Source organism: Plecotus auritus (assembly GCF_963455305.1).
Source record: "Plecotus auritus genome assembly, chromosome: 9".
Lineage (NCBI taxonomy): Eukaryota > Metazoa > Chordata > Mammalia > Chiroptera > Vespertilionidae > Plecotus > Plecotus auritus.
This window is the reverse complement of record NC_137783.1, coordinates 92,243,198-92,257,707: the sequence shown is the minus strand read 5'-3', so window position 1 is coordinate 92,257,707 and position 14,510 is coordinate 92,243,198. Positions and strand designations below refer to the sequence as shown.

Below are 14,510 nucleotides of genomic sequence, written 5' to 3'. Positions count from 1 at the left end.
GAATTCAGAGGTAAACACCCTAATATTTAAAATATCATACAAACATATCTGAGTTTGGTCAAAATTTCATTACATACATTTTTCTGAACATCCAAAATTCTTGCATTACCTGTTCAGTCAAGTAAGTGTACAGGAAAAACTTGAATGTACAAAAGACTAAAACCCTACAATAAATATAGTACATTCTCATATTAACTATTCATAACAATGTCTTTTATAAGCAGTATGTTCTTTGCACTTAGGAAAACAAGGATTTTTCTATGAAGGATTTAACGGGGCAATAACAATTGTGTTGTTGAACTTACGCAATTCTTGATCTTTTTTTAAAAATATATTTTATTGATTTTTTTACAGAGAGGAAGGGAGAGGGATAGAGAGTTAGAAACATCGATGAGAGAGAAACATCGATCAGCTGCCTCCTGCACACCCCCTACTGGGGATGTGCCCGCAACCAAGGTACATGCCCTTGACCAGAATCGAACCTGGGACCCTTCAGTCTGCAGTCCGACGCTCTATCCACTGAGCCAAACCAGTTAGGGCCTTGATCATTTTTAACAATCATTTCCATACTGATCTTCCTAAGGAAACAATCCCTACCTCTTTGCATATGGATTAACCTTTCTGACCACACCTGCTCACTGGTTGTTCCTCATTTCCCAGGAAGTACATCATACTGGGAGAGACTCTGAATTGCTCTTTTCTTTCTTCAAGAAAAACAACAACAAAATTTAAAGTATACTTTTCAGGTCAATATTAAGTCACAGAAATCTCAGGTCCAATCAAAATTAGCAACCACTTGAGGGTAGCTTCTTGGAGCCCAGGCTGACAGAGCTGGGTGCTGCGGAGAAGACCCTAAGCACTTGGAGTGTGTCTGGGGGCTTTCTTAGAAAACACCAAATGTCTCTGGTGAGGAGCACCAGGACAGGCTTAAAACGAACCATTCCCCTGGGGAGGAACAAAGAACGCGTTAGGCTGTTAGGAACCACAGTTGGCCTGGTTCTTGCCCCCAGAGAATCGTGTCCTATATTACATTTTGGAACTGAATAGGTCATTCTTGGACACGTTGTGAGTGATTACTCATTCATCTTGAAAAAATGAGCCTTGATGTCTGAAGCTCTCCTCTCTTCTGCTTTATCAATCCTCAGGTTCCAAAAGCCCTCCTTTATACCTGACCTCGTTGTCCTCAGGTTGCCACTGAAAGCTAGTTTTTCTGTGTAACATTTTGTGGAAGCTAAGAGGCCTTTTCAGTACACAAAGAATCGTGTGTTGATTGTTACCAAGTTAAAAAGAATCATAGAATGTTTACAGTTCTCAGGTGATTTAGAGTTCATCTATAATAATAAAAGCATACTATGCTAATTAGACTGGACAGCCGAATGACCTTCCAGATGAAGCCGGGGCTGTGGGCCAAGGGCAGCTGCCATGGCTGCAAGAGCCGAGCCCCTCACGTGAATTTCGTGCATCGGGCCTCTAGTTTAGAATAATAATAATTTACACAGGCTATGTTGTTTTTGCACGCCTACCTCTTCTTCAGGTAACAGTATATTTTCCTTTGGAGAACTACCCTCCCTCCCATTGTTAGGCCTTGAGATTTAGATGGGGCTGATTCCACTCTGTAGCTCCAAAAGATGTCCCTTGATTGCAGTGGCTGCCTCCTGCACACCCCCTACTGGGGATGTGCCCGCAACCAAGGTACATGCCCTTGACTGGGAATGAGCTCTTGATCCAGGTTGGGTCAGTGAGAGGCAGCCTAATTTGACCGAGTATGTGATGCCTGTCACCAGGGTTCTGATTAGTACACGTGTAGCATTTTACACTGAAAGCTTAAGACAGTGGTCGGCAAACCGCGGCTCGCGAGCCACAGTTTGCCGCTCTGTTGACTAATGAGTTTGCCGATCACTGTCATATACTACCCTTTACCTCTTTGCACACAATATACCACAATTGCCTAATCCTCACAGCTTCCAACTACACGGTAACATTTAGTCTAGTCCTGTGGTCGGCAAACTCATTAGTCAACAGAGAGGCAAACCGCGGCTCACCGCGGCTCGCGAGCCGCATGTGGCTCGCAAGCGGTTTGCCGATCACTGGCTTAAGGGGCTTCTTAATGTCACAGCAAGTCATTCACATAGCCAGTTTCTCCCAATACCTACCCACATTCTAGAGGGAGCACAGATACTGAAAGGTAATTTCAGTAAGATATTAAGAGCACTCATTAATTCAGTAAGTATTCACTGAGGTGATGAATACTACGGGATACCTAGATCTGTGCACAGGATGGAGTTATGATTGAAACAGAAAGATGCATATGTGGGAGCACACAGGAGGGGCCTGTAGCCTACCTTGGATATGGATATGTGCATATGGCATCCAAAAAGGCTTACTGGAGGAAGGGATTCCTAATGTCCTATTCTCCTTTAATTTTCTTTCTTATTCTCACAACTAGTATCTTAGTTCAGGCAGCTTTTTGTTTCACATCTACATAACAGCAACTGCATTTATTTCTACTCTTATCCTGGTTCCCTAATACCCAATTCATCCTTTACTAACAACAGAATGGTTTTTCTTAAAAGCATTTTACTAAAGTATAACATATATATTGTACTATGTAAGCACGTAGCTTGATGAATTTCCCCAAGCAAACACACCCATTAACCAGTGCCTATATCAATAAACATGGTCAGCACACCAGAAGCCCACCTCCTGTCCCCTTCCATATATCACCTTCCCTCATAAATAAGCCTTTAAAAATACTGATCTCTGCCTTGCTCCCTTGCTTTGTTAAAATCTTTCAAGGTTTTTCCACAGCATAAAACTCTATCTCCTTGGCCAAACAGAACCCTAGTAATTCCTAATCTACTGTCCTAGTCCTCACTGCCTGGCCTTTGCATATGCTGCTCCCTTTAAGATGAACACTTCAGCCCTCTTCCTCCCCCATTTCAATCTTTCCTAATTATTCCTGGAGCCATCTTCTCGAAGTCTTCCATGATCCCTTCCCTCTCCCTGGTCTGTTTCTCTTATAGATTCTTGAAGGTAGAAGTAGTGGTTTTCATCCCAGTTTCCCAGTTGGTTAATGAATAAATAAGAACACCTGGCATTGTTACTTTCCCATAACACCTTTCCTCCCTTATCCTCCTCACCTCCATTCATTTTAAATAAGAATAAACCATTGCCCTGTGAATAAATCAACATGTATGATCTTCAGTCAGTACAGTCATGTGCCCCTTACATGATTTTGTCCTTGTGCGAACATCTTAAGAGAAAGTACATCTTGTGTACTTACACAAACCTAGCCAGTATAGTCTATGGTTGGCAAACTGCGGTTCGCAAGCCACATGCGGTTTGCGAGCCGCAGTTTGCCGCTCTGTTGACTAATGAGTTTGCCGACCACTGACCTAGACTCTCGATTCCAATAATTACAGGCTGTTGTTGTTCCTTGTGATTAAGCCCCTATCCCAGTAGTCCGCAAACTCATTAGTCAACAGAGCCGCAGTTTGCCGACCACTGTAATCTAGGCTATAAGCCTGTACAGCATGTTTCTGTACAAAACAACATGAGATTAAATCAAACACAAAAGAAATGACACGCTCAGGAGACAAGGTAAAGATGAGATGGGTGAGGCTGCTGCCCATGTAACACCGCACACTATTTACAACAAACATTAAAAAAAATAATAGAAACAGTACACTCAGAAATAATAAAAAGTATCAAATGGAAAATACATACACTAGTAACATAATCATTTATTATCATTATCAAGTATTATGTACTGCTCATGATTGCGTGTGCTATCCTATATAATAAAACCCTAATATGCAAATATACAGAATGGCGGAATGACCAGTTGCTATGATGTGCACTGACCACCAGGGGGCAGATGCTCAATGAAGGAGCTGCCCCCTGGTGGTCAGTGTGCTCCCACAGGGGGAGAGCCACTCAGCCAGAAGCCAGGCTCAAGGCTGGAGAGCACAGTGGTGGTGGTGGGAGCCTCTCCCACCTCCACTGCAGGCGGGCAGTAAGGATCGAGGGGTCCCGGACTGCGAGAGCCCTGGACTGCGAGAGAGATGTCTGACTGCCGGCTTAGGTCCAGCAGATGGACATCCCTTGAGGGATCCGGACTGTGAGAGGGCACAGGCCAGGCTGAGGGATTTCCTCCCCCCCCCCCCCCCAGTGCACAAATTTCGTGCACTGGGCCTCTAGTACTTTTATATAACTGGTGGTGCAGTAGGTTTGTTTACACCAGTATCACCACAAAGGTAATGCATTGTGCTATATGACCTTATGATAGCTACAATGTCACTAAGCAATAGGAATTTTTCAGCTGTTATAACCTTATGGGACCACTGCCATACTAGTATATACAATGTCATTGACTGAAATGTCCTTATGTGGTGCATGACTAGTTTGTAGAGAAGTCATGACTGGTTTCCACTGACCCAGCCATAGCTTCCTGCTAGGTATCGTCCCCTACCCCACCCCCACACACCAAGATAAGACTAAAGTAAGGGCAGTTTTTGGTCTTGCACCCAACCAAGGTAAGTGAACACAATGGAAATTGATATTCATGAGACCTGAGCCATTCTGCTGGTTTAATTGTAATATCTGGAGAACGTAAGGGAAAACATGGAGTAGGGGGAGGAAGCAAGCAAGTAGGTTAACATTACCAAATGCCTACCTACCATGCACCAGACACAAATCTATCTATGATGTCTTACTTAACTACAGTAGGGAAGGAAGGTGCGTAAATGTAGATTAATGAATTGCATAAAAAGAAAAGCCAATATGTCCTTTCCTTCATTTGGTTGAAAAAGGTTATTTATGCATTTATAGCTTTTTGTTTTTAATTAAAAATAACAGTAGAGAATCACTGAAGTTCCTGGTTTCAATGACAATTTGCTTTTAAATAGCTTGAAAATGATTCTATGAAATAAAAAATATATAGAAACATTATAAAAGGTGTTAGTGTAGAAGAAAGTGTTACTAGGCTAATGGGTATACTAGTAGTCAGAGCACTTCACAACAGCTCCCAAATAGTTACTGCAGGCCAGCAGGCAGGGCCACCTGAAACCATTTTTTATAGAAGCATTTACAATCTGGAGTTGATTTTTTTTTTTTTTTTTTTTTTTTAGATTTTTAGAGAGAGAGGAAGAGAGAGGGGGAGAGAAACATTAGCGTGAGAGTGAAACATGGATCAGCTGCCTCCTGCACACCCCGCACCAAAGATCGAGCCCACAACTCTGGCATGTGCTCTGACTGGGAATCGAACCTGAAACCCTTCCGTGCATGGGAGGATGCCCAGCCAACTGAGCCACACTGGCCAAGGCTTGACTTGATTTTTAATGAAAAAGTTCTTCACAAAAACATCCACACAGCAAACCCAAGTTTATTTTCTGTATGCATAACATTAAAAACATCTGACAGGTTGGCCCCATTCCCAGAAAGTCTTTTTCTCCCCCTAACATTCTGTAACTTATATGGCACTGGGCTGGGCCATCACCGATGCACAGCTGTGATCTACTAAAAGTTTTCTCCAAACTGCCTCCTCTCCTTAAGTCAACAGCTCACCCACAGACTATTTAGAATTTTGCTGAATAAACGTTTAATTACATAAAAGGCTAAAACCCAGAAATTCACATTCAAGCCATAGGAGCAAGTTTCCTTCAAGTGACTGTAGAAGTCGATGCCTGGATTGTTGCCTTATGAATAAACCTGATCAGGACAGTGTGCTTGGTGATATAATATTTATCTTAGTCATCCTTTTATAGTCCAGAGCGTTTTTCATAATCTTAAATGCGGGAATTGTTTCTTTAGTGCTTAGTAAAATTAATGGTGATGTACATTCATTTACCTCACTGAATAGGCAGGTAGCTCCCTGAGAACAAAGGCCTCCAGCATCTTATCTTTACCTTTGGTTTAATGCGTCCTCCTAACCCCCTAGCCCTAGTACAAAGAATGCTGTGAGCTGGGCAGTATGAAGTGTTAGGTGGGGGAGCAAAGGAGAGAACGTTTCAATTGTTCAGGAAACCTTTTATTCTTCTCTACCCGCTGCTGGGGCAGTAGGCAAGGGGGGGGGGGGGGGGGGGGCGGTTCTTACGACCGTAGGGTTTAACCTTAAAACTTGGTTTCACTAAATGCAAAACCTCTGCAAGACACTGGCCTGTCTCAGTGGGTCACAAGGTCAGGGTCACCGACGACTCCCGGGATCGCTCTCTCCGGCAGGCGTCGCTGGCCACAGCGGAGCCGTGAGGAAGGAAGTGGACTCTGATCTTCCGTTCAGCCAGGAGGCTCGGCATCCCAGGCTCGCCTTCCCGCTGTACCTGCGCCCGCCCTCGCGCCGTAGCGACTTTTGGAGAGTCTCTTGTCCCTTGCGCACACCGAGGCGTGAGCCGGGTCCTCACTCGAAGGCGCGGGTTCGGGCCACAAAGGTTGAGCGCTGGGGCGGATCTGGAAGATCCGGGCGGGCCGGGCGCAAGGCTGGAGCGGTGTGCAGGGCTGGCGCTGAAAGGCCTGGGACCCCGGGGGACAGGATCCGGAGTAACGGGTGATGAGCCTGCGGGGTGCAGCCGGGAGTCCGGGAGCAATGGAGGGGGAAGGGAATGGGTGGAGGTGCAGCAGGAAACGCCCGGGGCCTGGCCGGGCCGGTCGGGCTGGGGGCGCCGCGGAGGGGAGGGACGGGGCGGCGCCCGGCTGGCCTGCCGCGCTCGCTCACCTCGCCCTGGCGGCGCGCCCCGCGGGCAGTTGCGGGGAGGGGAGCAGGATCTGCGGACCTTGGGATCCGGGACCGCCCTCTCCGGGTTGAGGGCCGGTGGCGAGCGTCAACGACGGCTGGAACCGCAGCGGCAGTATGAGAGCGGGCGCCGCTGCTCCACGCCTGCGGACACGCGGCCCGCGGCGGCTCTGTCTGCGCGCGCCATGGGGGTGCCGTGGGGCCCCGCGGGCTGCGCGCGGCGCGGGCGGCGCGGAGTGCGGGGGCTGCCGCGGACCGCCTCGGCGCTGGCGGCCACTGGCCTGCTGTGCACAGCTCTGGCCGCCTACGCCTGCTGGGGACAGCTGCCGCCGCTGCCCTGGGCCTCCCACGCCCCGCCGCGGCCGGTGGGCGTGCTGCTGTGGTGGGAGCCCTTCGCGGGGCGCCACAGTGCCACGAGGCCGCCCCCCGACTGCTGGCTGCGCTTCAACATCAGCGGCTGCCGCCTGCTCACGGACCGTGCCGCCTACGGGGAAGCCCAGGCTGTGCTTTTCCACCACCGAGACCTCGTGAAGGGACCCCTGGACTGGCCACCGCCCTGGGGCGTCCGCGTGCGCTCGGCGGAGGAGCTGGGGCTGCGGGTATTGAACGAGGAGGAGGAAGCCCTGCACATCTCGGGCCACAGGCCCCCGGGCCAGCGCTGGGTGTGGATGAACTTCGAGTCGCCCTCCCACTCCCCGGGACTGCGAAGCCTGGAAGGTAACCTCTTCAACTGGACGCTGTCCTATCGGGCCGACTCGGACGTCTTTGTGCCTTATGGCTACCTCTACCCCAGGACCCATCCCAGCGACCAGCCCCCAGGCTTGGTACCCCCGCTGTCCCGGAAACGGGGGCTGGTGGCCTGGGTGGTGAGCAACTGGGACGAGCGCCAGGCCCGGGTGCGCTACTACCACCAGCTGAGCCAGCACGTGTCCGTGGACGTGTTCGGCAAGGGTGGGACCCGGCGGCCGGTGCCTGACATTGGGCTTCTGCACACGGTGGCCCGTTACAAGTTCTACCTGGCCTTTGAGAACTCGCAGCATCTGGACTATATCACGGAGAAACTCTGGCGCAACTCGTTGTTGGCTGGGACCGTGCCGGTGGTGCTGGGCCCTGACCGTGCCAATTATGAGCGCTTTGTGCCCCGCGGTGCCTTCATCCACGTGGACGACTTCCCTAGTGCCTCCTCCCTGGCCGCCTACCTGCTCTTCCTGGACCGAAACCCAGCTGTCTACCGCCGTTACTTCCATTGGCGCCGGAGCTATGCCGTGCACATCACCTCTTTCTGGGACGAGCCTTGGTGCCGGGCCTGCCAGGCAGTGCAGAGGGCTGGCGACCGGCCCCAAAGCAAACGCAACTTGGCTCGCTGGTTTGAGCGGTGAAGCCACCCAGGGAGGTCAAGTCATCAGCTTTTTGATCCTTTGCTGTGCATTTCCTTGAATGCCGAATCCTGGGATGAAGGTTTTGCTTATGGGAAAAAGGTGATTTGCCAATGTTATTCAGCACAAAGGCTGGGTGGGTAGGATCCCGGTTCAGTTCTTTACGTTTTTTTTGCGCGAGTAGGAGTTGGGCTCTCTCTGCTATTGATGGGCATCAGTGTTCAGGACTGAAGGGGCCCTTCCTCCCCTTGTAATTAACCAGTGCAGAGGTGAAGAAATAGCTTAACTACAAGAAGCCATTGAGACAGTTGCTCTGAGTTTCCTCGTCTGCCACAGGTCATATTTGTGGCCTGTGCTGAGTCCAAATGTCATACACACTGCTGCTCGTTTTGCGTTTCATTGGACTAAGGTGCAGCAAACCCCTGGTTTTAGAAAGATCCTTGTTGTGGGATAGTGGAAGGACTGTGGCTGTGGCCACAAGGAAGTCTTTCTCTTTGTTGGTTGAATTCCTCAAAGCCTCAGCTCCTGTGAAAGGTGAGGAGGGTCATCCAAGAATCCGTTGACTGTTTCTTAACAAGTACTGTTTGTTCCCCTGCCAATGAATGGAAACAAGATGCTGGACTGTCCTTGGAGAAGAGTTAAGGTGAATATATAAGTGTACCTCTCTTTACACAAATGTGTTCTTGAAGAGCTGCTTTCCTTCTTTTTTAAATCCTCACCTGAAGATATGTTTATTACTATTACTATTATTATTATTATTATTACAGATTTTAGAGAGAGGAAGGGAGAGAGTAAAACATCCATTGGTTGCCTCCACACTCACCCCAACTGGGGATCAAACCAAAACCCAAGGATCAAAGCAAAACTGCCAGGTATGTGCTCTGACCGGGAATCAAACCCACAACCCTTTGGTGTACCCACAACACTTCAACCAACTAAGCCACTCCAACAGGGCCCAAAAGCTGCTTATCAATCACATCCCAAATTCACTGCCCCAGGGGGAGTTCAGTATTTAATACAACCTTATGGAGAATCCCTTTACAATGTGAATAATCATCCCTAACTAATTTCTTCTCTATGTCTATGTTTTTCTATAACCTGGATTGTTTTTAAAAAGCATATTAAAATTACAGATGTGAAAATAAAGTGGAAGCAACTTTCTTCTCCCCACTTTCCAGAAAACCAGACTGTGTTTACAAGACAGAAGAGAAGGAAGCCACAGTGTCATTTTCCACAAAATTACTTATTTTGTGTCTTTCTTGGACCTGAAATTTAAACTGGAATTTCATCATTCCTCCAGGGATGCTGGCATTACCTGTCAGCAGAACAGTGAAAGATTGTACTGCATTGTGGAATCATGCAAAAGGAAAAAAGTTTCATGGTGTCTGTTAATGGCAGTGTTTGTTTCGATCTGTCAGTTTTTTGTTAAATGTTTCGTTGCCAGGGAATGGAACTAAACGTGTCTGTGATCAACTTTGTCTTTTGTTAAAGGCTAAACTGCAATTCACCTTGGGGCCAGTAAGTTCCCCTCCTAGTCTGCATAGTGGTACATATATCCTCACATTTCTAATGCCCTTGAGACTGTGCCATGGGACCAACTTTGAAAATATATGCATTGACTTTAAAAGTTGTTTGAGCAGTATATTCGATAGGTGTTATCATGTGCCTTACTCTGTGCCAAACACTGGGCTTGGGGTACCACAGGAAAAACAAAAATATGTAAGGCAAGGTTCCTCTTTTAAAGGCTCTTACAATCTACCACTGCCAACAAGTAATCAGTGAACTTTGATAAATCAACTGGCAGAACCTATTTGTTTAAAGCGATATCCTTAGTAACATAGACTATAAGTGAATTATTAGAAAGCCAGTTGACTTACAGCCTGAAATAATAGTTTGTTTCTTGATTTATTATAATAAGTACCCTCAGTGACTAATTATTGTGGGTAGGGTCCAAGATTAATTAGATTTACACATGGTTCTGCTGTGAATAATTATTTTGCATTTGACTATTACAATTAGTTGAATCATAAAATTTTATCTCTGCATTTGTTGTAGACTCACTTAAAAAATCACTAAAATCTAAAACGTGCTTCAATTCTCTTTATCCTTAAAAAGGGAAATTAAAGTCCATGGGTAAGACTTCCTATTTAAAATATTATGGCCTGGGCAGAATTATAATTACAAAGTATTAACTGTCCAACAAAGAAAAAGGAAAAATTCTATTTTTAAAATGAATATTTACGAGATACTGGCCAGTGATCTTGGTGTTATTAGGAATCTACATGAGGCAGTGGGAAAGAGTTTAGGTTTTGAGGGTAACCCGGCTTAGAGTTGAATTCCAGCAGTGTGACCTTGGGCAAATTAGTAATAACCCTGAACCTCAGCTCCCTTATCAGTAAAATGTGGGAAGAAAACACTTAACAGCTCATTGTGAGCATGTCAGGAAATAAAATAGGTTTAAAGGTGGTTACTCAATTGGTGAGGAAAATATATATTTTTTTTCCTTCTTTCCCTGCAGTGGTTTCAGAGTGCCTCCATATTTATTTACATGTTTAAAATTAAATCTATATGAAATAAAAAGGGACCTCCTATCATGTATTTCAAATGAATTCCTAAAGCTAAGCCTATTATTTCAAAAATCTTTGCCATTTACTAGTAGACTGACGTTGAATTTGCAGACCACCTATGCTTTCTTTGAGAAAAAAAAAAAGTTGTTTTTGTTGAGTTATGTAAGTAAATATTATTTTACTAATGCTCTTCTTACTATTGTCCATTTAAAAGTAACCACATATTGAATATTTAGCATGAGGACGCTATAATTACCTTATTATTTATTTGAAAATTTGGGGTGTGAAATGAAGAATATTTTAAAAGGCTAATCTCATCAAAGAGCAAGACAAATGTGGCAATTGTCCATTTTATGGTATTTTATTTTTCATATTCTAAATTGAGCAGCTTAAAATTTCACAAGCACTAATATAAAATGTATATAAATGCATCATATAGATTTCAAAATATCTTTCCTATGATTGCCATGCCCTTCCTTTAACACATAAACTTTTCTTTATAACTTATTACAAACTGAGTATTTTTAGCACTTGATGACTCTAATTTCATGAGTGCATCTGGAATGAATTTGCCTCAGGAAAGACAGTCTGACTGACGTTCAGTATTCACAGATCCTTCCCAGTGTCCAAGCCCTTCCCTGGCGGTAATTTAGAGAGAGAGAGGCTTCATGGAAAGAGCTTGCAATTTGGAGCCAGAACCTGGGTAAGCGGTTCTGCCACATTCTACCCCTAAATAAACTCTCTGAGTTTTGGCTTCCTCCTTTATAATGCAGGAATGCCCCTACAAAACAAGGACTAAATGTGATGATGCATGCCAGGGTGCTTTGTACATTGTAAGTTGCTGTACAGTTACAGGATGCTCTACATTTTCAAGGCTCTAGAGGAGGAGTTGGCATACTTTTTCTATAAAGGGCCCGAGAGTGAATATTTCAGGCTTTGCAGGACATGCAGTGTCACCTCCCATGATAGTGCACAAGCAGCCGTTGTCAATACATAAACAAATGGGGTGCCAGGATTTGGCCGCAGTCAGTTTGTCAGCTCTGTTCTAGACTTTTAGAGATAGAAGGGATTTGAGAACCTACCTGATGGGGGCTTCTTAGAATGGACTTAGGAATTGTAACTTAAAAATTTTAGAGGCAGATATTCCCTGGTTCCTAGGCCAGCTTTGCAGGATTTGCCAATCTATAATAATAAAAGGGTAATGTGCTAATTAGACCGGATGTCATTCCAGACGTCCTTCCTGATGAAGCCAGGGCCGGAGGGAAGCATGGGTCCCGGGTACCAGAGGGAAGCTGGTGCTGGCAGCCGTGGGAAAGCCTACCCTTGCACAAATTTCATGCATTGGTCCTCTAGTTGTCTTATATTGGACAAATTATTTAAGCTTTCTGTGTTTTGATATTTTCATATCTAATTGAGGGTAAGCATATGTAACTTACAGAGGTGCTGGGAGAATTAGATAAGAACTTACAGTACTCAGTACAGTGTGTCACACATAGGAAGCACCTGGAAGATAGCTGTGATGTCACGAGGGCATTTAGTAGTGGCAGAACCAGCCTTGCTTGTGCAAGTCACAACCGCTTGGAGCCTCTGTCACTTGAACTGCAAAATGAGAGGGTTGTACAAAATCTTCTCTTGGGACCTCTAGTTCTCTTGCCATCATTCTACTAACTGACATCTTGGGGCGTTAAGAACTAATCCACCTCCCCACGTGCCTTCCTTACAGTCTGGAAATGACTTACTACGCAGCAGCCGTAAACTGGCAGAAAACCAGGCACCAGAGAGGGACACTGATGTAGTGTCACACGCTTTAGATGGCAGGGAAGGGAGCCAGGTCCTTGGTAATTAGTCTGGTGAATAATTGCATTGAATCCATTTCAAGTCATTCTTGGATGTGTCTCAGGGACTTTTATGCTACACATTCTTATAACAAATCAATAATTTCTGTATACGTGTTCAGGTTATTTTGACAAAATAATTAAAGTAATGAAATGAAAAACGAGTCTGTTTATAATGCGTATTCCCAGGCACTAAGGTGCTATTTACTTGGTCAAAGGGTTTTCTATAAGTTCATTGGTTCTAGGTGGGTAACTGAAATGCAAAGGCTTTGCCTCCTCTGAGTTGTACCTGGTCCTATTGTCTTTCTTGCTCATCTCTCCAAGGGCGTAAGTAGTAGACTCCTTTCTCTCATTCCATCTTATTTACTAAGTGCTCAGATGCCCTCTCTCTAGCTCCGGTTCACTAAATTTAAAAAATGCCATTTTTTAAAGAGGTGGAATAAAGTCTGGGAACGTGATAGTTGGCAAAGGTATCTTTCTTAACAGCTGGTGCTCAAATTATTGAAAAGGGGAAATATGAAATTGGAAAAAACACTGAATATTTCCTCTGCTTTCCCTCCTCCAACACACACCGCCACTGACATGCTCATTTCACTACAGATTTTGAAAAACGATGACGGCCATTTGAGGGGAGGAGAGACAAGTAAAGAAGAATCAGTAGTGAATGAGGGAAAACAAAAATGTACTATAAAGTAGAACAGATGGTGAATATAGATGGGGAGTGAAGAGGAAGAAGGAAATGAGTAAAGTGTTCGAAGAGAAAATGCGATTATAAAGGAGAGGGAAGATAAGGGTAAGGCAATGAAGGAGGTAGGATAAAAGAGGAACATATGCTCAGAGAATGAGGGAGTGGGGTCAGAGCCTCCATTCAATGCCACTTTTCTAAAAAGAAGCCTGTGTTCCAACTTGAAACGCAGCATCTGGTGGCAAATAGAGAATGAAATCAGGAAGTTTGAACTTACTGACGGGGAAAGTTAGGAACTTAACAAGGAATAAAGTAACATTTCAGCAGAAATATAAAACTATCTCTTGATTCATTACAACAGATTCTTTTTTTTTTTTTTTTACAACAGAGTCTTGAACTCTGATGAATGCTTATTTTTCACCTTGGAAAAATCACATTCATTGCTGTTTTTAAAACATTCCCAATGGGCATACTTAACTGTACTTAATATCCACTCTCAGAGAAATTTCTTTTTTTATATAGGCATAATCACAAATTGACTCTTTGAAGAAAGTCAAAAGACTCAGTACATTTGATACACTTCAGAGTTTTATGTGGAATTCTATTGTAAAAACCAGTTAAGTTGTAAAGAATCTAATTTTGAGATCTTCAAATTAATGTTTTTTTTTAATTACTGAATCTTACCTAAATATACTAAAAAATAATGCCCTATTTAACACAAGTGCTAAAATTTTAATCTGAATTACTTTTAAAAGGGGAGAAATGGACTACTCAACAACACAAATACTGTTTGCCTGCTACGCCCAGGACTAGGGATGTGCAAGGACTTGGGATGTAAATAACACTAAGGTGAGGACTCAGCACTCAAAAAGTGTATATTCTAGTGGGAGAAACAGACATGGTGACAGATAATCCCAACACATAAGTGTTGTTGTAATAAAGACATATCATAGAAAGATCATATGCAGAATCACAGAATTTAAGGGGAAAATAAAGCAAACTCAATAGGAGCCTCAGAAGGGCCAGAGGGATTACATGTCAGGACTAGAAATCCTTCATCACAAACTAAGTCTTCTTAATGTTCTTTCCAAAAGGTACATGTGTGCCAGCCTCTGGTCTCAATACTTATCGATCTGATTATTTATTTTCACTAATTCCACAGTTAAAAATAAACATCATTATTAGCATCATCTTCAAAATGACTAATCTCTAGAGGGATTTTTCTCTCCTAGCAACTAGGGACACCTATGATTTTTCTGTTCTCATAATGTTTGGTAAACATTTTCAAAATCTCTGTTTCATTACATGAAACTTAATCTG

At 44.5% G+C, this 14,510-nt stretch overlaps 1 protein-coding gene across 1 annotated transcript; it reads left to right on the top strand.

The window, feature by feature from the left end:
• Nucleotides 1-6,282: 6,282 nt before the first annotated feature.
• Nucleotides 6,283-8,106, top strand: FUT4 (fucosyltransferase 4; the record flags this gene model as incomplete). Its single annotated transcript, XM_080640893.1, has 1 exon — nucleotides 6,283-8,106. The coding sequence occupies exon 1, from the start codon at nucleotides 6,913-6,915 to the stop codon at nucleotides 8,104-8,106; it is 1,194 nt and encodes a 397-aa protein (XP_080497019.1). The 5' UTR covers nucleotides 6,283-6,912.
• Nucleotides 8,107-14,510: the final 6,404 nt, after the last annotated feature.